At 29.0% G+C, this 27,575-nt stretch overlaps 2 protein-coding genes across 2 annotated transcripts; both read right to left on the bottom strand.

Moving 5' to 3' along the window:
- LOC123297337 (tRNA-dihydrouridine(16/17) synthase [NAD(P)(+)]-like) lies at positions 1-27,575 on the bottom strand. Its single transcript, XM_044878953.1, has 7 exons — positions 27,424-27,575; positions 3,899-4,141; positions 1,202-1,557; positions 891-1,139; positions 570-819; positions 301-495; positions 1-241 (listed from the first exon to the last, which is right to left on the bottom strand). Exons 2-7 carry the CDS (start codon positions 4,130-4,132, stop codon positions 47-49), a joined length of 1,479 nt encoding a protein of 492 aa, XP_044734888.1. The 5' UTR covers positions 4,133-4,141; positions 27,424-27,575; the 3' UTR covers positions 1-46.
- LOC123297864 (protein S-acyltransferase 21) lies at positions 13,154-15,523 on the bottom strand. The gene is made up of 3 exons (XM_044879673.1): positions 14,854-15,523; positions 14,417-14,805; positions 13,154-14,266 (listed from the first exon to the last, which is right to left on the bottom strand). The coding sequence occupies exons 1-3, from the start codon at positions 15,521-15,523 to the stop codon at positions 13,154-13,156; spliced, it is 2,172 nt and encodes a 723-aa protein (XP_044735608.1).

Here is a 27,575-nt window from a genome sequence, read left to right as displayed (position 1 = left end):
TAATAAAATATTTCGTCATTAGCTAAACTATATTTACTAATTTTTATCAATTACTTGATATAAGTTCAACACCTTCATTTAATTTACCATCTTCGGTACATTTAACTCCTTTTTTAGAAAATTTTGATGCCACTTCTCTGCGTGTTTTAATTTGTATTTTATGTCCTGGACAATCTAAATTTTCATAATAACATTTGTTCCGACAACATTGCTTACATAACTTATAGTCACATTTTGTACCCTAAAACAAAACAAGTTTACTTTATCGTCATTTTGCATAAATTTAAAGCTGTATATTACCATTGGATTAGGGCACATTTCACATAACTCTGCTCCTTTTCTGCTGTGTGCATTCGCAATGATATCTTCTAGTGTTCCTCGCCCGGGTCTTCTTTGGATTCGTCGCAATTTTTTCATACGTTTCCTTGTAATTTCATTGCCTTCCGAATCTTCATAACGAGGTCTTTTACCAATAACATCAGAATCATCGCTTTGCTTAAGAAAAAATTAAAGTATTTATTGAATGTGTTAAACATTTTTTGTAATAAAAAAATACGAAACCTACTTACTCGACAATTTTCAGCAATTTGGTTCCTTTCCTCTATTTTTTTAACATGAGCCTCAGGCGATAGTCGTACATATGAATAACAAATCCAAGGTGGAAAAGATAACGTATAATCAGATGATTCCCATTTTTCTATTCCTTCATGATATTTTTCATATTTACTTTTAATACTCAAACATACTTCTCGAAAATCTTCCAAAGTACTCGCTGTTCCTAGATTGCTTCTTTCTGTAGAATTTTCTGGTAGAGCTAATCTATATCATAAGAAACTTATTAATGTTTTTTTTTATAAATATTTCATTCAATGATTATATTTGGCACGTACACATGATGAAATATTTTAAATAAATGACCACGTATATAGGCATTTGGACATGGGTACGTTTCAACGAGATCCAAATATTCAAGAGCTGGTTCCCAAGAAGGGGGATTTCTTCCCTCAAATATAAAAGGATTGTATAAATTTCCTTCCGCTGACATTACACCAACTACGCCTGTCTCTAATATACATCGACGAGCATCTTGTAATGTCTGGATATTTCCATTTGCAAATACTGGGATTTTGACAGCCTCACTATAATTAAAAGCCATAATTAGATATAAAATATTGTGGCCATAAAAAGATTAAATATTTACCGTACTGCTTTTATGTAATTCCAATCGGCTAATCCAGTCAGTGGTCCCTTCTGTTCCCGTGTTCTTCCATGAACGGTCAATAGTGTGCATCCAGCTGATTCAAGCATTTGTGCATATTTCACAGTGCGCTCTATATCTTCAAATACTCGAACTTTGCAAGTAATAGGCACTTTTAATTCCTTATTTAATGTACTTACTATATCCGCTAATAAATTCCATTCGTCTTGTAAAAATGAACCATAATGCCCCCTTCGAGCAATTGCCTGCGGACAACCTAAATTGATATCGATAGCATCACAATAATCTTCTGCTAATAATGCCGCTTCTAATAGAATTTTTGGATCGTTTCCACAAAACTGCAACAAAAGAAAAAGTTAAGTAGAAAATTTTGTAATATAATACTTGACTAAAATTTTGTTGTGTTTGATGGATTATGTTATAAATATTTATAATTTAATTATTATTCAATACAGAGTCAAATATAGCACATCTTAGCGAAAATATTAATTATAATTTAATTAATAGTATACAACTTATTTAGCACTACATTTTAATTACAGTAAATACGTTTCGATTAAACAATGAAATAAAAAATATATAATAAAATGATGAAATTATGAATCGAACGCAAGATCTCTTCTATACATTATTTTCAATACAATGTTAATTAATTGTTAAGGATGTACGAGCGCCAGGGCAACGTTGGATAAAAGGCATGATTTTTCTTATATGTAGTTGGACTAAGTCTAAATCAATACTGAAAATTTTAGGAGGGGTTGCTCGATTATTTAAATAAATAAATACTTCAAATGTAAGTATATTTAACATTGGTAGATGGATGTTATGTTTTCAAAGATTTCTCCAAAACAAATCCGTAGAAATATAAAAAAAATGTATTCAAATTAAAGTAAAAACCTTAATAAATAAATAAAAAAATTCCAAAAAATCGAAAAAAATTTATGGCTTCTGATTTGGATAAAACTTAGTATATAAGGTAATTTTGACCCAAAAAATTCAAAAATCGTATTCATTTGATGATTGGAAGCATGGTTTTTGAAATATCACCCATTATCCCATATTTTGGCTCGATATCTCCGAAACTAGTTTCCTAATCGTTATATAAATACGATTTTTGTAAATTATGGGTCAAAATTACCTTATAAACAGAGTTTTATCGAAATCGGAGCCAACATTTTTTTTTCGATTTTTTCGATTTTTGTAAAGGGGTACCCCTTAAAAAAATTCCAAAAAATCGAAAAAAATTTATGGCTTCTGATTTGGATAAAACTTAGTATATAAGGTAATTTTGACCCAAAAAATTCAAAAATCGTATTCATTTGATGATGGGAAGCATAGTTTTTGAAATATCACCCATTATCCCATATTTTGGCTCGATATCTCCGAAACTAGTTTCCTAATCGTTATATAAATACGATTTTTGTAAATTATGGGTCAAAATTACCTTATAAACAGAGTTTTATCGAAATCGGAGCCAACATTTTTCATTCGATTTTTTCGATTTTAGTAAAGGGGTACCCCTTAAAAAAATTCCAAAAAATCGAAAAAAATTTATGGTTTCTGATTTGGATAAAACTTAGTATATAAGGTAATTTTGACCCAAAAAATTCAAAAATCGTATTCATTTGATGATTGGAAGCATAGTTTTTGAAATATCACCCATTATCCCATATTTTGGCTCGATATCTCCGAAACTAGTTTCCTAATCGTTATATAAATACGATTTTTATAAATTATGGGTCAAAATTACCTTATAAACAGAGTTTTATCGAAATCGGAGCCAACATTTTTTTTTCGATTTTTTCGATTTTGTATAAAGGGGTACCCCTTAAAAAATTCAAAAAAATCGAAAAAACCAATACTTGTAATTTTGGAATAATTAATAATTTTGAGTGGAATACGCAAAGTTAATTTTTGATAAGGAACATTTTTTACATTTAAACTTTTGTTCTATCTCTATCGGTTTACAAGATGGGTCCTACGGACCCAAGACCCAATTGACCTATTATGCTCATTTACGAATTTGACCTCACTTTTTACGTCCTGAGTACGCTGTAAAAATTTCAGCTTGATATCTTTTTTCGTTTTTGAGTTATCATGTCCACAGACGGACGGACGGACGGTCGGACAACCGGAAATGGACTAATTAGGTGATTTTATGAACACCTATGACAAAAATTTTTTCCTAGCATCATTATTTTTAAGCGTTACAAACTTGGGACTAAACTTAATATACTATGTATATTTCATATATACATGGTATAAAAAAAAACCAACTAATTAAGGATGTATGAGCACGGTAGTGGGAACACAAATTAAAAAAAATAAATTTTTTCAATTTTGATGGTGAATTATGTTATAACTTGACAATATAAGACGAAGTCAAAATAAAATTTTTCGATAGCTGGAGTAACTTTCCAAGTTCTGAAAATTGAAAATTTTGTTTAAATATTTACCTTTCAATATTTTGAAATCTAAGGCAAATATCGAAAAATTTTATACTTACTTTACGCCTTTATTTATGAAGTTATAACAAAATTCAACATAAAAGTTTTAAAATAAGGTAAAAATATTTTCAATTACAAGCCTAAACTTGCTTGGCGCTCGTACTACCTTAAACTTACTAAATATTTTTTTATACCTAACTTCGAGTACCGTAATTGAAAAAACTTGTTTTACCTGTACTATTAAAGGTCGATCATCTGGGCACGTGACCAAAGCTTCTTTTCTATATTTTGGATCCCGACAAAATACAGAACTATGTAACATGGGTGTGTAACATAACTGTGCCCCATGTCGGCGACATAAACTTCGCCAAGCCAATTCACTTGCGTCAACCATTGGTGCAACAATTAACTCTGGCCCACCTAATACATCTTTCCAAAATTCAAATCCTTTTTTCTTCTTTTGCATTGCTATTTTCTGTAAATAAATAGAAAAGGTTACTATTAGCATTTTTATAAGTTAAATTATTTATAAAATCCTCTACCATCAACATTTTATTAAAACGTTTTTCTGTTTTACTACTTCTAATTTCGAATCTGTAATTTTATTTGGGAAAATAAAATTTTATTAACATTCGTCAACAGAGAACGAAGTTAGCAACACAAATTTGGATACTCTCCAAGTATCATTAAGCAGACACAAAAGCTAAACGTAAAAATTTACAAGCTTTCAGTTTTACACCATTTAAAAGATTTCAAGTTTATACCATTGGCAAGCACACTTGTGAGGCTGGTAGTTCTTTGTGGGCTTCAATAATTTTACTATACTTACCTATTCTTAAATGCATCTATCTAAGAATTCAAGAAGTACTCAAACAATGGTGACTATCAATGATAGATTGAGTCACGAAATCAATGAAATTTGCATATTATGAATTCTTTTCTTTTTCATTAAAAATCTCCATTAATTCCCACCACACCGCTAAACTTTAGCTACACTGGCCATTTTCTTTGTTGGTACAGCCCAATCTAACATTTTTGCGTATTTCAAGTTCAAATGGATATGTTGTAGGGCACTCATTTTTAGTAACACACGGTATGATTCTCTATACATGTGGTAATTTTCGGCTAATTAGGAATTCTCAATTGTATTGAGTAAACAAAAACTAAACGAATTTTTTATTACAAAGAATAATTTATTTTTAAACAAATAAATATTTAAATAATTTTTAATAATAAATAATTATTATACAATGTTTATAAATTTACATTTTAAAACAGTATAAAATCAATAATAACCATTAAATTTTTAATATAAAAAACACAATTTTTGATAATTCAAAAAAAAAATAGTCTAGGCGCCAAGCTCAACTTTATAGCAGAAAGTTTCCCATGCCAGCAACCAGGTTTTCTAATGTATTTGTTCTTATGTAAAATGTTCCTGATGAATAAAATTTGATATCGATAGAGACCTGTCTGATTATTGAAAATATTTTAAAGCGTAAAATTTAGTTTTTTCAATTTCCATATTTATGCTTAAAAACTATTTTCCAAGTCAAAAAATTTAATTTTTTTATTTGTTTAAAATAATTGTTTACATAAATTAGTGCCACATCTTTAGACTTACATTTTCGAAAATTGGTTGTAGCATTGGCTACGAAAAGTGGTTTGACACCTAGTGATATATAAACTTTTAGAATATGAATGTTTATCGAGTATTTTTTAATAAATAACATTGATTATAATAATTTCTATATTTAAAATGTTTTGTCTTTATATTTTTTTAATATTTACAAATTTTTTTATTTTTTGTTTTAAAATATATTATGTGCATTCACACTTTCTTGAGATTTTTTATGGTACAAATTGCATTTTCTATACAAATAAAAAAGCCTGTATTCGACTTCTTTTTAAATAAATTGTTTACGCAATATTCTAAAATTTGGTTCTGATAAATTTAAAGTAATATAGTCTTTTAAACGACATATTACAAAGCACCCAGGGACTTTAAAAGCAGACAAAAATGAAAAAATATAAACTATAGTATGACAACTATCGAAAAATTAACTTTGACTGAGCAATCATTTTTAGCAGCTATTTGCATATGACGAACTAAACAATCAAATAAAAAATAAATTAATAACCCGGAATTACTTGATAGGAGCCCTATCTAACTGCCCAGTCTAACAAAATTTATTAAAAGATAACTATAAATAAAAAAAAAATCTTAACACAAAAATTACATAATGAATTTCTCAGCTACTCAATAAAAAGTAAAAAGGATTTCCTAATTTTCAATAGTAAATTCCACGAAGGTAAACAAATTTTGAACGAAATAAATATCCCTACTTTGATAATTAACTATTTTTGTCTTCTTTTCAGCAATAAATACAACACAATTTGCCTTCTTTTCAGCAATAAATTTTACATATTAAAGTTGTGATAATTTATATATTTAATAATTATATAATTTTTCTTATTCTTCCCGTTTCAGAGAAGATAAACATACATGAGTATGTATTGCCAATTGAAAATAATAGAATTATTATATTTGTTGGCACAAAATTATACAATAAATAAATTAAACTTTTCATAATTAAAGTAGGTCAATCCTGTTATTTCTGGGTTATTTATTTTATAGGTAAGAACGAACGACTTATGCTAAGTTTTTTAAAGCCATCACATAACCTAAATAAAATTGTGCAATTTAAAAAAAAAAAATTATACAAAAATATTGTGTTATAACAGTTGGTTATTTCTAAATTAAGTTAATTAAAAAATTAATTTTAAACTGTTGAGTAATATATAGGCTAATTTTTTAAAGAAGTTTCCACCTTATACACATTTCGAAATCGTGAAATCGTGAATCAGGGATGAAAATACAGTATTCAATTTTTTATACGAAGTAGTTTTCACGGACAAACAAGGGTCAGCTTTTTTTTTTTAATGGAAGTTCATATTTTATCTAACCGATTCTTGTTCTATGTCGCAAACATTTTAGGTTTGAACAATTTTTTACTGGACCTCAATTTTTGTACCAAATTGTAGGCTTTTTAGGACTAAATACTGTAACAATAGTAGAGGGAAACACAGAAGTCGATTTTTGTGGCATAAAATCTGCTATAACAAACATGTAGTTCCATTTAAAAATCAATCTTGGATAGGAGGTTGCCCGATTATTTAAATAAATAAATGACTTCAAAAGTAGGCATATTTAGCATTGGTCTTATTGTAAAACGGTAGATGGATGATATGTTTTCATAGATTTCTTCAAAAGTAATAAATAAACTATTGAAAAAAAAATCCCGTTGTGCGTTGTACGTCTAATGATGTATGATCACGGTAGTGGGAGTACAAATTTAAAAAAATATATATTTTCAATTTGGATGGAGAATTATGTTATAACTTGACAATATAAAACGAAAAGTAAGAGTTAAATTTTTCGATAATTGAAGTACTTTTCAAAATATCAAAAATTGAAAATTATGTTTAATTATTTAGCTTTCGATATTTCGAAAACCAAGGCAGATAACGAAAAATATAATTTTTATTTTTCGTCTACATTCATCATCAAGTTATAACAAAATTCATCATCAAAGTTGAAATAATAAGGTACAACTAAGTAAAACCACAAGTCTAAACTTGCCTTGGCGCTCGTACTACTAGTGTTACGTCCAGGTCTAAGACTTACGCTTAAAATTTTTCATTGTCTGAACTCTTTCTTGAATTAAAGTACAGTTTAAAATTCATCCATTCAAATGTTAAATATTAAATAAAGCAAAAAGTCATAATACATCCCCTGATAGTGATAATACTGAAAAGAAAAACTATAATCAATCTTCATTAACAACAATAATAGATTTATGTGCTTATAAAAACAACAACAAATGTTAAAGAAAGGACACTAATAATGTCAAACAGATACATAAATGCCATTATAGTAAAACGGTCACCAAGAGTATTATTTGTTATAAACAAAGTTAAATAACTTTGAAACAAAGTTTGTATAAGATTACTTGCAGACCACAAATACAAATCAAACTAAGGGTAATAAATTATGTACATTAAAATTCTACACAAATTACTTCTGCAACGTTACAGGAGAAAAACAAATTAATGAATTTATCTTCCATTACCACAAACATATATACTCGAAAACCATATGAATTATGTGTACTAGGCGGTTTTGGTGTCGTAAAAATAATAGTGAATTTGAATTACTTAATTGAAAATATGTTGAAATAGGTATCAGATTAGACACTGTAAACAAATAAATAGAATTTACAATAGAATGGGATTAGTTATGATCACATGACTAGACCATATGTGATTGAGCCAACTACATGAAGATTGTTGTTCCTAACTTACAGAGAGGTTTGTTGTAGACTTCGAACACTAAAATCAATAGTAATCAATATGTTGCTGATTCAAATTTGACTAGAACAAATTTAATTGTTTTAAACAAACCTATTAGCAGGTATAAACCTTTTTTTTACCTACTCATGTGGTTGTGACAATCACACCAGTATTTGGTTATAACATTTATAAGTGGTAGAACCAATCAAAAAAAGATTGTTTGAAACTATGTTGCATTTCAAAACAACAATATTTGAAATTTGTATATTACTTTCATACAAACAACTCATTTGTTTGTGTCAACTTTACCACTCAACCCCGTACGGTAGTTGTATCACATTTGTGGCCACGTTCGCCATATTTGATCTCACGATGAGGCTGAGACAACCTAATATCGGTTGGTATTAATAATTTTTTTCAGTGTATATAAACATAACCGGCTGAAATTTAAGATCAATGCATTCAAGTGACATGGTATAAATTGCCAGATTTCGGCTCGGGAGTCCTCGTAGCGCAGCAATCTCTGTTTGGGTATTTATGCTTGCATTCTTATCTTAAATACCATTTAATCCAGCATTCCTCTTTTAATAAACACCAGAGGCCAGTTAATATAAACGTAATCGCGGTGCCGGATCAATCGAGTACCGTGGTAGCAAGATATAGTCTCGATTTGAGCAGCGTCGCGATAACGTTTATGTATGGTGATTATTGGTCTAGACTACTTTACCCAGTGGTGGATTTACACTAGGGGCTTTCGGGGCTAGTGCCCAGGGCGGCAAATTTTCTAGGGCGGCAAAATTTGGAAAGTGGAAAAAAATTTCTTTTATAGTCATCAAAAGTTCTCTATAGGAATTTTTTATTCTTTCAATTAATCATTTATTATTTAGGGGATAATTTAAGAAATTCAACTTATACATTATTTGTCAAATCGAAAGTGGGTAAATTATAATTTTGGCACCTTAAGTAAAAATTAATCTTCGAAATAATTGAATTAATTTATTTTCTTGAAGATTTGATATAGTAATATTTGATTTTTTCTTTTTTTGGAATCTAAAAATTTTAATTCGGATTTTCTTTTTGAAAAATTAACGACGTTTTTGGGTTATTCTATGTTTAAGAAAAAAAATATCTGGATGACCGAGCTTTGAACATTTAAAAAATATTTATTCTTCAGATCTTGAGTCCTCATTAGATGATGAGTTTGTGCACTTCCATGCTTATTGCACTGAAAAACAGGTGGAACGAAATTCACCTTCTGATATTCTGAAACTTTTACGAGCAAACGACCTTTACACTGAGTTTCCGAACGTAGAAATTGCATTTCGAATTTTCATTACTTTAGCTGTAACAAACTGTAGCGCAGAACGATCTTTTTCTTGTTTAAAAAGAGTTAAAAACTACTTGCGTTCTACAATGAGTGCAAATAGACTCAATAGCTTAGCTATTCTATGCATCGAATCGGACGTACTTCAACGTTTGAATTGTGATGATTTAATCGACCAATTTGCAAATCAAAAAGTCAGACGTGTTTGTCTGTGAAAAAAATTATTGTTATATAATTATGAGTCAAGCTTAGTGCAAAATTTGTAGTTCTAAGAACAAAAACATATTTTCTTACATTCTATTGAGTATATAATAAGCATAATAAATTATTTGCAATTCATTAAATATTTTAATTTTTTTTAAATAAGCTATCAAATCTATATAACTTTGAGTGAAATTTCAGTGATGGGGCGGCATTTATTCGACTGCCCAAGGGCGGCAAAATTTTAAATCCGGCCCTGACTTTACCTTTTCTTAACATGTTATTTTTTAAACAAGGAGGTCCATTTTTTTAAATTTGGCTTCCATTGGCATCTGAGAGCGACAAGTTTGGGTCGAAGCTACCAGATGATCACCGCGATTAATTTTATGTGCACTAGCCTTTGGTGATTATTGAAAATGGAATGTGGGATCAAAGGTTATTAAAGATAAAAATGCAATCATAACTGCTCAAACAAAGATTGCTACGCCACGGCGGCTCATACCATGCCACTTGGTTGCATAGATCTTACATGTCTTCAAGGGCTTCTACCCACTGAATTAAAAGAATGAAATATTAAAAAAAGTTTCATTCAACACTTTTTCAACCATTTTAATCAAAAAATTATGTATTTTAAGTCAGTTTTTTAGCCTTATCTGTCATACAAATAAATAAAAAAATGAACAAACTAAATATTTTGATAAATACATTTGTAAATTTGAATATTCGTCCAATATTATAGCAGTAACAAATTGACGACAATTTTGTACACACACCAAAGTTTAACTTTGTATACAGCTAATATTATGAAGTGATTGGCTACCCGAATTTTGAGACGGAATTTCGAGTTTTTTGAAACAGGCATACTTTGAAAAGGCTCTCTTGGTTATTATTGGCCGGCCTTTCTTTTGAGCATAGGGCAGCAATCACAACGTAATTGTTAAATATTTTACGAAAAAAGCACAATCGATTTTCGCTTATAAATTAAATAGCCAATAATTTTGGCCAAATTTGATTATAAAATTACTTTCGTTGTTTAAGTTTTCATTTTAAGATTTAACAACATAATAACAGTAAAATCTTTTTGTACAAGATACTTCAATTAAAATATATATACATAACAAGGACAATAACAAAAATATTAATATTACATAAACTCTTAATAAAATATATTAACAAATAAATATTAATAATCACACAATCAATAAGAGATCAATAATTAAAAAAAATATAACTATTATCTCATAAATTAGGAAACGATATTTTTCAATAGGATTTTAGGAGAAAGTACCATCAAATTGGGGGGGAGGGTCTTCCTTCCCGAAAAAAGTGTTTTTTCGATATGCATATTTTTGTACATATCCCAACCATAATATACAGGGTTCAGCATAGCTAGTCTGAGGTATCTTTTTAAGGCCGAATCATAAGATAACATAAAACCATATTTTTAATAATATATTTACATTGGAATGTGTAAAAAATTTCATGTTTATACAAGCTTATTAAGCATTATTTTGTTTTAAATAAAATCATTACATAAATTTAGTATTGAAAAGAAACATTAGAGAAGGGATAGAAAATATAATTTTGTGGATATAATATCAATTTAATAATCTACATCCACAAAAAAATATTCTGTATATATTTTTTTTATTTTTTTATTTTTTCATAGTAAATTTATGCAATGATTTTATTGACAACAAAATAATTAGCTTGTATAAACATGAAATATGTTTTTTACACTTTCAAATGTGAATATATTATTAAAAATATAGTTTTTTTTATCTTACGACTCCTCCTTAAAAAAAGGCCTTAGATTAGCTATGCTGAAAACCCCTGTTTATTCAATCGATTGTAGTAAAAAAAGATCTCTTGTATTTTACAAGTTGGAGAAAAAACTATCTCAATATTTAAAACTGTTTTCGAAATGCTAATACCCTAATGTGACTTTACACTCAATATGACCTAGGTAACTACATAAATAAAGTTTTGTATTTGTTCTTCGTAATAAGTTATCATACTCCGTTAATAATTAATTCCGACGTTTATTATTTTTTGTTCTAGTAATTAAGTTTGGAAAATTTGTAAATGTCATCTGCCGCAGATTTTTTAATCTTGTATCTTAATTTGAATAAGATAACAAAACAAATGCATTATCCATTTTAGGTCATACTGAATACTGTAACCTTATTTAACAGACAAGTTTGCTTCAACTAAGTAAATTCGAGGGAATTGTTTCACTAATTAAATAACAAGACAATGTTTACTATTCATATAATACTTTAGTAAAATCATTAATTAATAGTTGAGAATATAAGCGTTTGACTCAATAAATTTCTAAGACTCGTAATACCCTTATAGTAAAGAGAAAGTTTTTAAAACATTGGCTGTAGATAAAAAAAATTTGTTTCCATCTTCTTTAAAAAAATAATTTATATGTTAAAATGGAGTTAGAAACGGGTACGTCACTACTGATTTACATAAACCAGGAACGATTTTGAATAATTTTTAAGTAAATACATTTAGTTTTGAACCATTGGATCGGCATACTTATAGTCGGTTTACAAACCTGAATTATTATCACTTTTTCTGACTTTCACCTGCCGCCCAGAATCGCGAAAGTAAAATAAATAGCAAAGTTTAAACCGACGTCAACGTTTTAGTGGGTAGCCATTAATAATCAAGAGGATGGCAAACTGCACCGAAACAAGCTTTTGGATATAAATACCGTGTCCCATAACATCCCCTGTAGAGACATTAGCCTCTGTAATATGGAATTTGAGACGAATCCTTCGGACTTTTGATACTGTTTCGAATAAAATAATAGCAAATAATGTTTCGAAATTGTTAAAAGATATTTCTAATTTAAAATTTTCTATCTCTAACAGTAATAAGTAGCCATAACTTATTACTGTTAACTACTTGTAGCTATAACTTTGAAAGAGGACGTTTTCGGCCACATGTTCCTTATACCAAAATGCTTTCTTCGGTATACTCACGACACTCTGGATTATTAACCGTTTGTTCATACACAATCTGTTTTATTTTTTATTATTAACAAGAAATAATATACATTTCAGTTATGTAAAATTCTTTATTTTTTGAGACTTTTTGTGTCCCTTAAAGTGTCTTCATACCACTGATATTTTGAATAGTAAAATTTCCAAAGTGCAAATTTGATACTAGAACGTTAAACTCGGTCAAAGTTTTACACTGAATTACTCTATGGGAACCGCTGGCTGGTCAGTATAATAAAACCCGTATTCATGTATGATCGGTATCAGAGTATTAAAATAGAGATTGTTTAAATACCGAAAATCTCCCAATCACTCACTATATGTATAAGAAGAATCTAAAAAAAACTGTAAATAGTTTAAAAAAAAAGCTTTTGTATCAAGTTAAAAAATAGCCAAACCTTATCATTTTTTATCACTTCTAGGTGCTCTCGGACAATACACTTCGCTCGGAAATTTAACTAACTTATTTTAAATTAAACTGAATAAAATGATATAGGCAATCTTTTCAAAACCGTCAATAAAATATAAATAAAAATGCCATTTTCACACACATAAATTAATGAATGGTCAAAAAAGTACATACAATTAATTAAAGCTACTTTTCCTCAATCCATCTAACCCCTGCAATTTCAATTGTATGATTTTCTTTAGTGGTTAATTCTAAAGTTTGCGAATTAATTTTATATTCCATGGTCGTTGAATTTGTACTAAAACATGCCGCAGTATCGGAACTATCAGTTAATTTTTTATTAGTAATACTATACACAGAAGAAGACGTTAATGTATCAGCATCCGCTATAGACATAAAAGAATTATGTCTACATGGAATTGGTGAAGTGGGATTAGACAAACCACTTTCGTGTATTGGACTTAACGTAGGAGATTTTGGTCGATTATGTAATATCGTATGACGTCGTCGGCGTCTATAACGTCTAATACTATTACTTTCTGAAATATTTGGCATGATAACTGACGAAAATGCGTTACTATTTAAACGATCAAATAAACTTGTCATATTTTGATCACGTATTTCTAAGAAATTTGTCGGTGTGTCAGTCAATTTTTGTGTTAAAATTGTACCATTTGTAGTACCATTAGCTCTAGGTGCGTTTACACCAAACCTACGGCGCATTGAAATTGGGGCTGCAGGTGGATGCAATACCTGCCTTTCGTCGTTCTGTTGACTAGACGTTGTTGGTGTTGAGTTTGTGATCATCTGATGATCATTTAAAGGCACAACTTGATTATGTCGAGTAGAAGAATTAGTTGATGAAGATGCAGAAATTGTTGGAATTTCTGTTGTATTTGAAGAAGTGTTTCGACGGTGTCTCGAGCGAAGATTACTTATAACACGAAATAATAATCTAATGCGTATTGCAGCACGATTTGGTCGACTTGTTGAATTTGTGCGATTTCGTTCTAACGATGTAGCCATATTTGCTGATGATGATGTGTTTTCAGTATGAATTGATACAGTTTCTAATGTGTTCACTTTAGATTTTGATCGTATTTTACATAAACCAAAGGCACACTCCTTTGAATGTGGACTTAATACTGGATCGTCAGGACTGTCTGGTACAGATGAACAACAATTCCATTTATTTGTGGTTGTCCGATGTTTTTTCGATGGACTTTTCTCTGTGGACACAATATCACTTTCGGAACTACTATAATTTGCAGCTAATACAATACCACAACATTTACAATCCTCCGGTTGGGGTGGCGAAACAAATTGCGAAACACCACTATTACTATCACGATTATGTACTTTGTTCACATCGTCACTATTCGAACAACAAGAGAATTTCGGACCAAAATTAAAATTTGTGTTATTAAAACAATCAAAATCTTTTAAAACATTATTATAAAAGTTTGATGCCATATTGTTTGTCGTATTATTTAGTTGTGAGTCGTTAACGTTTTGTCTATCACAGCAATGTAAACTAGACGGTCTTTGTCGTAACGTGGATGGGTTTAAATTATGGAATGGAATTTGATTATTACTGGAAGGAATATTTGTTGTTGAGTTTGTTGAAGATGGTACTTGTTGGGTTGTGTTATTAGGTGGAGCTGTTGACATTAAATTTGGACGGTATGTTCGTATATATTCGTAAGTGGTTAAGCCCAAAAATGAAATATATACATGGAAAAAACATAAATGTAATAAAAGACCAGCAGTAATTGCAGCTAATACACCTAAAGCACCAACGATGACTAAAAATGCAATATCACTTGTGGCAAATGGTTGTGTTGATCCAGATGATGATATCTCCGATGCAGAAGTACCAGCTTCATTACCACTTGTGGCTGAAGCATTTTGATTTGGTTGCGTTGCATTATTTGACCAATTCAATGTCAACCATTCTGGATTCACATAATATAAAACTATTTCACTTAAACATACAATCAGTACCGCAATTGCGGTGATAACCGCAGTTGTAACACACATTAAAAATGGAACATAATTCCTTCTTCCAATACAATGATTTAACCATTTACAGTGATGGTCAAAATGTCCAACACATTTATTACAAACACTACAATGTTTCGTCCGTGGAGTTGATGTCTGTATATTGCATAAATGACATCTTCCATTTTCAATTACATGTGTGTGTTTTGTTCGATCAAATTCTGGTATCGGTTTCTTTTGTTTTAATTTTCTGAGTGCAGGATCAGCTGGATCTAATGTTAAGGCAATTATATGCGTTACAATATGAAATAAATACAATATTGAAAAAATTGCTAGCAAGATTGTTTGTAATGGAGTTTTGATTGTTGGTATTAATACAAAAAATGATGTGGCTGCTGAAAATCCAAGTGCCAACCAACCAATTACTTGTTGTGGATTTAATGGTAATTGTAGACCGTTTGTTCTACGCCACTTTCGATATTCTGGTGGACCGGTAATATTACTGATTTGATTTGTGGAGCATAATTTTGTATTGCCAGTTGGCTCGTTCAACATAATTGTTATTTATTGTTTCTAATGATTGAAAGAAGAGAAAATAAATAAACAAGGGGTGATGATGATGAATAATATTTAATTGGAAATTTTTAAAATTTTTCATCGGTATATTATCCATTTAATTTTCTTCCACAAATGTAAAATGTACTATACACATGAAAATATTGTTTTACAATTCAACGTTTTTAATTTAATACTTTTTCTAGGAAGTTTAAGCTTTTTTAAATTTTTCATTTTTATATATTTATTTATTTAATAAAATAAAATTATCAACAAAAAACACTTAAAAAAATTTAAATTTAAAACACAAACTCACTTATTGAACAATTAAAAATTAGTTTAGAAAATGATGCATTTAAGGCACATATTACACATTAGATATTTAAATGATCCCTTAAACATGAATAATCAAGGTGTATATTCCCCTTTGGAACCATCATCAATTAAAGAAACCATTTAATTGAAACTTAAATATTTAATAAATAAAAACTAACGACAGAACACAGAAAACACTTCAACAACATGGATGGAATATTATGAGAAATTATTTTAATAAACATTCTTTTTTTTTTTATATAAATCCACACAAATTTAATAAACGAAATAATTGTATTTTATCGTTTGACATTTCACCGCCATTATTATTTTACACACAATGAGGGTTGCAGAAGCGCCAGGGTTGTTATGTTTTATTATAAAGCTCGGATGCCGTGCGTCACTACATGCTCGTTTATTGTGTTGTGATGCCATGAAAATATGTATACATTGGATGGAGCTATATTCAGACGGTTGTTTTACTGTGTATCACAAAATTATGCTTTCATATTACCAAGGTTTTTAAATTTTTTGATGTTTGATAATTTTATATTAGGAAAAACTTTTTAAGTTTTACATAATGTACTATCATTAATGTGTTCAGGGTTTTGATTTAGTTATTATAAAAAAAATTCACCGTGCAAAACCTGCGTAGTCTTATCAAATTTTCTAAGATAGTGTGAAATATAAATTGCTTTTCTTTTATTGCAATAAAGCAGAAAAATACGAATATAAAAAATGACATAATATAATCAATTTTTACTCATTTTAATAAAGCTCAAATTTTCAGCATCAGTTGATTGTAATAATGAAAAGAAAATTTCTTAGACATTAGGTAAGTAGAAAAGGGATACCAATTTTTGTTGTTGAAATATTCTTAAACTTTTATTGCGGCTTATTCGACCTTTGTTTAAAATTTTCCTTTGTACCTTGTTTTAAAAAGCTCATGATGCTTACTCCATCGCCACTCCCTAACAATACAGACCATTATTTTGTTGAGACCAACTAAACTAAAGTTTTTGCATATTTCCAACTAAGTTAAAGCAGGTGTGTTTTCTCAGCCTAATAGCTCTCCAATCATTTATTTGAGCAGAAATTAACTAATTTGGTACTATTTGTTTAAAAATCGGTTCGCCTTCTTTAGAACGCAAGACAAAAAATATGGGGCACGAAAATAATGTATAAACGATCGTGATATTCTGAGAATTTTTATAATAGAACTATTAGAAACTTAGACCATCGATGAAAAGATAATATAATTTACATACACTTATATACAGGGTGGTTCAAGTTGTATCGGCAGTTTTTCATCAAATGGTAGACGTTAAATGAATTGCAATACAGGATGTTGACATTCGGTAAGAAGCATCTGCTTAAAAAACTGATATTTTTACAGTATGAGCTAAGGATCAGTCAAATTTTATTAAGGCTTATAATGATTAAATATGACAACCAGCGGTAAAGATATCCGTTTCGAGGAACATAATCTCTAGCACCACTGACATTATTGAAAATAGTCTCATGTTTGAGACACAGTCTAATTTTTTTAAGAATTATTATTGGCTTTATTATAATAATCTTCTTTTTATCTAAAATTTTAACCCCCTGTTTCTAGAAAAGGACGTATTCCGAGTTACAAAAGTGCTGAGGAATTATTTTAATATTAGATATCATTTTATGAAGTCCTACTGTTTTAACTTGGCCTCCCTATATATTTCAATAAATTGTGTAGACAGATTAGAAAACAGGTAATCTATTATTAAAACAAACGATAAATCTAATATATTTTTAATTTTATTTTTGGGTAAGAGGCATGCATAAGTGGTTAGAATAATAGACAGCATTAATGATGGTTCTTTGTTTTTGAATCAAAATAAAATATTAATAGAAAACAATTTTCCTGTTACAAATCATTATGTTAAAAATAAAATCTATTCAAAAACTTATTATGTTTTTTATACAAAACACTTTTAAACAACCCCAATTGTAAATAAAAAGCATGCCCATCGATAGTTTCGACCAAACACTATTTCTTTATCAATATTAATTTCCAAAAATAATGTTAATTTGTTCATTGAAGCAATGTTGAGCATGTAAATCCGCCCTACATATTCTTTAATTCTTCAATCACGGTTTACTCTGACTAATGAATTGTTAAACTTCCCTTATTCGACCTTCAACCAATATAGCTAAAAATTGAAAGGGAGCATAGATTTTGCTGTAAAAAAACTATCTTTTAAATCGTACCATACCGAAGCCAAAGACGACAAGAGTGAATAAAAAATGTATTTTAAAATTTTATGGAGTTTACACTTTGTTTAGTACTTTAAATTGCATTTTCAGCACAACCGTGTTATCAGTGATTCATGCAATTAGCAACTTTGTATTGTTCAATTATCCCGGATATAAATAGTTTCTGTGAATTATTTTTGTATAATGGACATTCAAGGACAATATACATCACATCACGTCAACATAACTTTTGCATCTCTTTTTTAATTTCGTTACTTTATATGTAGTTCTTGCAAAATTATTTTTTTACAAAGAAAATATAGCTCTAGCTTTCATAAATTACCTGAAAACTGATCCCCAATTATAGATCGTATAACACTTTAATGTGCAAAAAAAACGTTTTGTGGTTGCGCGTCAGAAATGACAACTGCCTATTTTAATACACGCAAAGGGTATGATCAGTATTCTTCCTCCTAGGTATTTTCTGCCTGAAATTTTTGTTTGAAACTCTTAGTAATGTTAAAAGATTTCCCGCTTTTAAAATCTAAAAGTCACGTACTTATTCAACGCTTTTGCATTAGCTCTGTAATATATTGAGAATTATAGATATTAGAATTTTATGCATCAGTTTTATATTAATAGTACAGTTAAAGATGTTACAAATAAAGGAAACTGAAAGAAACCGTTCGCATTTTGCTAAAATCTAATGGAATGGTTAACGTTAAAATTGACTCACAAAATTGATAAACAGGCAACTTGAATTACGTATACGTTAAACATGTATCATAGTTTTTGATTATTTAACAAACACTTAACATTTACGTCATACAAGTTGTCTAATTACTTATTTTTTATGTGAACTTTAACATTGATCGTTTCAATGTTAAAGTTTGAATTAAAAATTTATTGTTTATTAACTAATTATATTTGACACAAAAGAAACACATTGCATGAGGATTTAGCAAAATGTGAGCGGTTGCTTTCATTTCCCTTTTTTAGACTTTTTTACTGTACTATTATGAGACAATAATGTTTTAACACGATGTTGACACACCCCTAGTTAACAATCCATAAATGCAATCAATAGTATTGCATTAAAAAAAGAAATATTTTTAGTAAAATAACTGACACGTGTATAACAGGTAATCAATTTTCAATCGAAGCAAAATTGTATCGAATTGAGTAGGCTTATATACGAACAGTTATTAAGCCACGGGCCCAAACATACAAAGGTTTGTCTCAACCTCATGGTTGAGACAAACCTATGTATGTATTGGTTATGTCTTATTGGATAACTTTTTCGTATTCAAATTATCGGTTACGGGACCAGAAAAATTTTTGTCTTTCTCTTTATGTTTGAAATTCATGGATATCCGGTTCTTTTCCTCTAAAAAGCAGATTCATGAATAACGAATGAAATGATTCGATAAAACGGGATGTCCGTTAATTGACAATTCGACCGTCGGACAACGGACACTCCTTTTTCATTGAATATCAGGAAAATATATTTTTCCAATTGTTACCCTAATGATCTTTCTGCTGTAATGAGAAAAACGGATATGCATTGTGCATAGCATCAATATTTATAAGCTTTCGAAACTTGGGACTTGCATATTACATATATGCATGGTATAAAAAGGATTCTAAGATACTTCAGGTTCTTGACCTTCATAGGATACGAGAAAGATTCCCGCAAAGATACGAATTAAAAAACAAACTTCATTGTATCAAATGTATCGTGTTGAAAGTTATAAAATGAAAATAACTCTTAATTGAGCATACATTTTTATTAAACATTGTTTTAAACTTGAATTTAATTATGATAAAAAAAGAAAATATTTGTTTTGTTTAATTTTAGAAATATAATTTATTATTTAGATTTAATAATTAAAAATGCATAAATTATAATACGTAAGGGGTGCATGCATATTAAATGTAAATATTGTGTTAAACAAATACTATTTATTTTCATACATTTCTCAGTGTAATACCTAATATAATATATATGAATACATTTTTATAAAATATCTATAGTCCATTGAAAAGTTACATTTAAAGTTGCAAAACTCAAAGAATATAATTTAATATTTTGATTGTCGAGAGGGGGTTAGTTTAAAGTAAACTCTATGTTTGTGGAGTCGCAACCCATGTCCCGTGGCCATCATCTTGTAAAAAGGAATGTGAATGGATTTTACACTATTAGTTGTGTGCGTAGTCATGGTAGGGACAATAAAATCGATGCCAGCGCTTTCAGTGTAAAATTTTGGCGTTAAAGGAGGCTGTTATGACTAATTTGTAATTGTTTACATGTAAATGTTATAGTGAATGTCAAATTAAAATTATTGAAAAATTAATTTTCTTTTTGGTATGTTTCCTTGTATTAATTAAACCAATGTTATTTTGTAAAAAAAAATTTTATGATTTTATTGAAAACCACAAAACGAAATCACATTTACATGGTTCTTTGATAAAAATGAATACAGAAATCGACATTTCAATCAAAATTATTTGCATAGTTTTAAAATTTTTACCATTTTCTATGATGAATTTATGCTATATATTTTCTATGCAAATAAGTAATTTTAGATTAAATCGGTAGTTCGGATAGTATTTAGGACAAATTGAATACCATTGAAAGTTTATTAGAAAATGAGTCCAATATGTAATTTATAGTATAATAGGAAGGTGTAGTACCTGGAATAATAATTAAAGTGTTTTTAAAATATCAGAATGGGAAATTGTATCTGTTTATAGCACTATTATTTCTTAACATTGTGTGTTTTTAATTAAAATATTAAATGACTATCGATAAAAACGTGAGAACAATGGTACAAAATCATATGTACCATAGCTTTTACTCTAATGTAACCTAGTATCACCCTAACCGATTGTACCTCAATGCGCTCTCTATAAATGTTCTAGGGAACAGCATTGTATGCGATTCAATCATTGAAAACCCTACACAATCCTCTTACAGGCATCCACTACTTTGAGAGTCGAGCAAGAGCTTCAAATAAAATTTTTAATGACCCGAGGTGAATGAGATTTCGTTTTCCTGCTTATTTTATATATTTTAACGAACAATTCATTTATATATTTGGAATCTCGGAAACGGCTCCAACATTTTCATGAAATTTAGTATGCAGGGTTTTTTTTTGGTCGAAAAATCGATCAAGCTTGGTTTCAAAACATCGTTTTATCACGGAAACTTTAGTCTTGGAAACGGCTCCAACGATTTTCATGAAATTTAGTATCTATGTAAAGGATTTCTGGGGTGAAAAATCCATCTATCTAGGTGAAAAACGTTCATATTGCCGGTAGTAAATTCGTATCTAAATTAAATTTCCAAAAGACATCATTTATTCAAAAAAAAACCAAGCAAAACTCGATCATCCAGGTACTTATTCCTTAACCTGCACTTGGTAACTCAAGTAAACAAAAAAATAACAGTTAATTGTGAAATTTAGTAGGTCCATATACAGATTACTATGCATCAACCAAATTATCAAGGTACATACATCATGTTATTGGATTAAGGGTACAACACGCGTGTGTGAGAATTTACCTCTTCAACTTACTCACTAATACCAATCGGTTTACGTTATGTAGGACTTATGAAACAATATGCAATGACCACCAACATGTAAATACACAATCAAAACAAATTTCTAAATTTTGGCAAAAAAAAAACAGTTATTTCTTGTTTATTCTAAAAGAAAACCCCTTTGACAACCATTCTTCAGCCTATCTGATAAAGTACATCCCATTTCGATATAATTACTGTATGCGCCGCGAAACATAGAATTATTCAAGACACATGTGACACTAGGTACTGCATCTTACCTTATACTTAATAAATTGTTTTGTTAAAAACTTCATTTTCAACATTTAACACATCATCGATTATCGATTTGTATTGTGACAACATTTAAGGAAATGTAAAATTAGGTTAAAAATATTATATGCATGTGTATATGGGGCTAGACTGGGTGTTTCTAAACAGGTGTTGAATTCTTGAATAACATTCCTCAACATCAATCGGATTGACGTGATATTCATATATAGAGAGAACTGGAGGTTCTAATTGAAGAGTGGCCTAAATCGTGGCAGGTATTTAGCTGCTTGTTACATTTCATTCTGAAATTTCATTAATCAATACCAAATTCTGAAAGGATTTATTTTCTTATAATAAAGTAAGAATATGGAATTTTATATAATGCAACAAAGCAAAAGAACAATTCGCGATTCCAAAAATAGGTTCAAAATATAGGCCGATCAAAACTAAATGGTCCCGAATAATAAAGAGTTTAGATGTAGGTATATACGTAATATGTGTACATATTTGCACATAAATCTACAATCTCTCTTCCGAAGAGTTTTATTTCGATTTGAACGGCTTATACTAACCGGCTCTCTTGCTATTTACACAATCAATATTAACAAAACACCGAGGTTGATTTTATCAACTATTACATAATTTTAATATAATAAATCACTCAATAATGTAATAAATTCTCTATAATCACGCTATGAAACTGTGATCAGTATGCCATTTATGAGTTCTTAGAACCGCGAATAAATCGTCATATTATTCGCTCAGAGTATGATAGTTGGCTGATAGTAGTAAATGCCCCTTCAATCTTAATCTCATGAAAATATCTTAATTTTTTTCGGAAAATTCTTATCAGAATAAAAAAAAAACACAAACATTATATAATTTTACATAATGCCACAAAGGAAAAAGAAATTTTCTTTTTGGAGCTATGTTCCTTATCACACGCTATAGTTCTGATTTGTTTGCTGATTGGGAGGTAAAACTAAAAAAAGTGTAACACCAAAAGTCGACCATTTTCATCTAGGTTACTTAGGAAACAAAACTTTCTCCAGCTTTCAGCTTGTAATGAAGTTTGAAAAAATGCAAAAATATTTTATAATTTGTCAATTTGTATTTTTTGTATAAATTTTATGTTTTATCGTTGAAAAAAATTGAGTTGTGAAAGTTATCAGAAGTTAAAGATAACAGAGATAATTTAAAGTACAAGGAAATTTGTATTTTAAGATAATACCTCACTCCTTCGCGAATATGTTTATTGAAAAACAGCAACATTAGCTAACAACAATAGTGATTGTTGGCAAACTTACAAATGTCAAAAATTAAAGTCATATAAGTAAATTTAACAAATTTAAAATTAGTTAATAGAGAGCTAAAGTGTATTCAGGACAGCGTTTAAGAAAATAATCTTTATTATGGCACATTTTAAAAAACACTATGTAGGCAGAGACACAAAATAAACAATTTTTATTATTGGTTGAGAAAAATGGGAAAATAAATGAAAATGTTTATTTACTATGACAATACACCGGAAAATATACAATTAAGTATATATATGCACATATATTTATTTTCTATTCAAGGATAATACATAGTATATTTTTCTTCAGTGTTTTAATTTATTATATGATGTTCGTCAGAAAATTCATGCAGAAAATTTAATGTATCTTTCTTTCATTGTAATAAATTTAGGTCAGTGTTACAGTAATTTTATAAATTAACCTTTTAAATACATGCCCTACTTGATTAATTAAAGATTACTAGCTTTTGATTTAGTATAAGAGACGGTAGTATAAGGTCGATCTTCACCCATGTGATAACCAGATCGAGACATATTTTTATGAAATTTTATTGATTTATATAAACACTCTTATCAGTCTATCGTAAAATTTAAATGGCTATTTTTAATTAAATTAATTTTAATCAACTTTTTCTATGGACGATTTTTAACAAGTCAGCCTATATCATTATTTTCTTCTCATCTGGTTTCAGCTGGTTATCGGATGGGTGAAGTTCAACCTTATACCGTCACCTGTAATAATAAGTTTCAGCGTTCTAATTGTACCGTCTGAATTTTAGATTCAAAGAATATAGTCGAATAGAAATAAGAACTGTATCGAATTTTTTGTTGTCCATGTGTAACAAATTACAAAATTCATGACATTTACGTCTCATCGATCCAACAAATTATGAAAATGACATCCGTATGCATTTTTTAGACTGTTCAACTTTTCACCCCCTGAAAGGAACGTTTATAAAAAAAAAGCACGAAGTACGTGTTAATTTATTTGTTGATAGGATACGTCTCATGATTTTTCCATACTAATTTGGAACCCCCTATACGTACATTTCTGTTCAAAAGACCCGTTTTTAGCGAATGCTTACGTCATAATAATTAGCGGGTTATTCGCATTCCAACGCCAATACATAATTTTAAAACTTTGACATTTTGAGATCATTGTGCCCATTTTCGAATCGTCTATCAACTGATACACTGATTTAAAATCCATCATAAATAATACAAAAGTATAAAAATCAGTGTATTTTATTCTTTGTGACACAAGCACATATAAATGGATAAAGTCCCAAATGAATAAAGACATAGGAATAATCATAACACAAACTTTTTGAAATATGATTATAATAAAATATTATGATAATAATAAATATAAAAATAATAATATTCTTAGTCGAGTATTTACATGCCATGAAAGATCGAAAAATGATTCAAAGAAGGTTTTAGTAAATCTGAAATTTATTAAAACCTTTTACATTTAGAGAATAATCTTTAATGACTGCATTGAATAATACAATGATTTTCATAAAAAAAATTGTGAGCAGAGAAGCCATTAGAAGTTTTTATACCATGTATATATGGAATATACATAGTATATTAAGTTTAGCCCCAAGTTTGTAACGCTTAAAAATAATGATGCTAGGAAAAAAATTTTGGTATAGGTAAATCGATCCGAAATATCGCTTTTTTCGAAAATTACTCCGCCAATCGCCAAATAAAGCCTTATAAACTGAGTTTCATCAAATTCCGAAACAAATAATTTTTTACGATTTTTTCGAATTTTTCTAAAGGGTACCCCTTGAAAAAATTGCAAAAAATCGATACAAATTTATCGTCTCCAATTTCGATAAAACTCTGTATATAAGGTAATTTTGACCCAAAAGATACAAAAATCGGTTTCATTTAACGATTGGGCGAATAATTCTCGAGATAATACCCGAAATCGATCCGAAATATCGTTTTTTTCGAAAATTACTCGGCCAATCGCCAAATAAACTCGATTTTTGAATTTCTTGGGTCAAAATTACCTTATAAACTGAGTTTCATCAAATTCCGAAACAAATAATTTTTTACGATTTTTTCGAATTTTTCTAAGGGGTACCCCTTGAAAAAATTGCAAAAAATCGATACAAATTTATCGTCTCCAATTTCGATAAAACTCTGTATATAAGGTAATTTTGACCCAAAAGATACAAAAATCGGTTTCATTTAACGATTGGGCGAATAATTCTCGAGATAATACCCGAAATCGATCCGAAATATCGTTTTTTTCGAAAATTACTCGGCCAATCGCCAAATAAACTCGATTTTTGAATTTCTTGGGTCAAAATTACCTTATAAACTGAGTTTCATCAAATTCCGAAACAAATAATTTTTTACGATTTTTTCGAATTTTTCTAAGGGGTACCCCTTGAAAAAATTGCAAAAAATCGATACAAATTTATCGTCTCCAATTTCGATAAAACTCTGTATATAAGGTAATTTTGACCCAAAAGATACAAAAATCGGTTTCATTTAACGATTGGGCGAATAATTCTCGAGATAATACCCGAAATCGATCCGAAATATCGTTTTTTTCGAAAATTACTCGGCCAATCGCCAAATAAACTAACCGTAGTGCTTGAAATTCAATTGTAATTTTAACCATTCTTATCTGAAAAACCGCTTTTCTTTATAAATTGTTTTCTCACCAATGAATTTTTAAGAGGATTCTTAAAAAAATTATAAGGTTTCACGCTCATCAAAGCATGATTTCACGCCAATGAAAAAGGTGTAAAAAACAGAATTAATTAATTGGTATTATTTTTCAACATTTTTAATTTGACTTTTACATGTAAACAATTGAAAATTAGTCATATTTTAAATAAAAACATGATTTATTGCAAATTTTACAAGATAACAGCGCTGCAATCAATTTATCCACTCCTTCTACCTACTATACTCTCTGCCAATATTCTTAATAATACACCGTTTTATACTGCACTATCGCAGAAACAATAATGCATGAAACAGCAGGTAATCATAGAAATAAAATTCTGAAAGCTTTCATAGATAGAGATAGGTATATAATAATTATTATCATTATCCAATTTCGTGTTTAAATTGAATCACGCACGCAGCACGACCACACCAACATTATTTAATTGTTTTATAAAAATATCAAGGGACAAACAATTGTTGCTAGACATGTTCATGTAAATTTCTTTTAGCCTTTTTTTATATCGAATAATAATTATTTGCTTTAACGAATGTTTTCGACCTTTTCATTTCAATTACGTCTCATTATTATTTCGTATAGACAGTAATAAGTTGGATAAAGATATTTGTTATTCATTTTAACACACTTGTTTTTTAACAAACTGTCCGAAAAAAAAGGTAATCACCTTTTAAAATGAAAAGGTCTATAATAAACTATTAAAATGCTTCGAAAAAAATTTGTTGTAAAAACACGAAAACATTTTGTTTCTCCTTTTGTCCTCAGAACTTAATATTTCTTTCATTCGGAACTTTCTATCTATCATATATATTATAACTCTAGCAAGTTTTTTCTGTCATACCCTTATCTTCCCTATTCCTTTATCAAATTCCATGATTTACCCCTCATTTTCAAGCTAATTATGTCTAGGTTTGACGAAAGATATACTCACGATCTAAAAATGAAAAAACATGCTAGACAAATAATATGAACAAATAAAATCATTGACATCAAATTAGTAGAAAGTATGCACCCTATCGAAACGGTTGAAAAATGGAAACGGTTTAACATTCTACGACACATACCTACAGCAGCCCAAATAAAATAACCGTGTCGTAATACGAAAAAAAACCATGAAAATCGAGAAAATCCCGTATTCATAAGTTTAGTACTCGATTCACTGTTAAATTTTAGTGTATTGCTAATTTCTTCAGATAGTAGGAAAGGCAAAGAATCGTAGAAATTTCACTTTAATTTAATACTTAAAGACTTTCGATACACAGAAGAAAAAAACATAAAATAAGCCTACCTAACCTATACTTTTAATTTCAAAAACAAGAGACTGTCGTTAATAAAAAATTGACTAACGCATGTTGATACGTACAATAATAATTGAAAATACTAAGAGCATAAAATTTAATAAGATCTTATTTGCAAATATTTAAATAAAGAATAATTACTAAAAACAATATGTTATAAACAAAACAAAGTAAAATTTTATTTGAAATATTGTAAAATTTGAAACAAACCTTCAAATATATCAACGGATACTTTTTTCCACAGTTTCAATAAAAAATACAATTTTACTAATTAACTAAAACTAACTTTAAGAATTACACGTGTTATATTCAAATATAATATTATCAATCAACTAAAAAGTCATGAACAAATGTCAAATTGT

This window comes from Chrysoperla carnea, chromosome 4 (assembly GCF_905475395.1).
Source record: "Chrysoperla carnea chromosome 4, inChrCarn1.1, whole genome shotgun sequence".
NCBI lineage: Eukaryota > Metazoa > Arthropoda > Insecta > Neuroptera > Chrysopidae > Chrysoperla > Chrysoperla carnea.
This window is presented reverse-complemented; position numbering and strand designations above follow the sequence as displayed.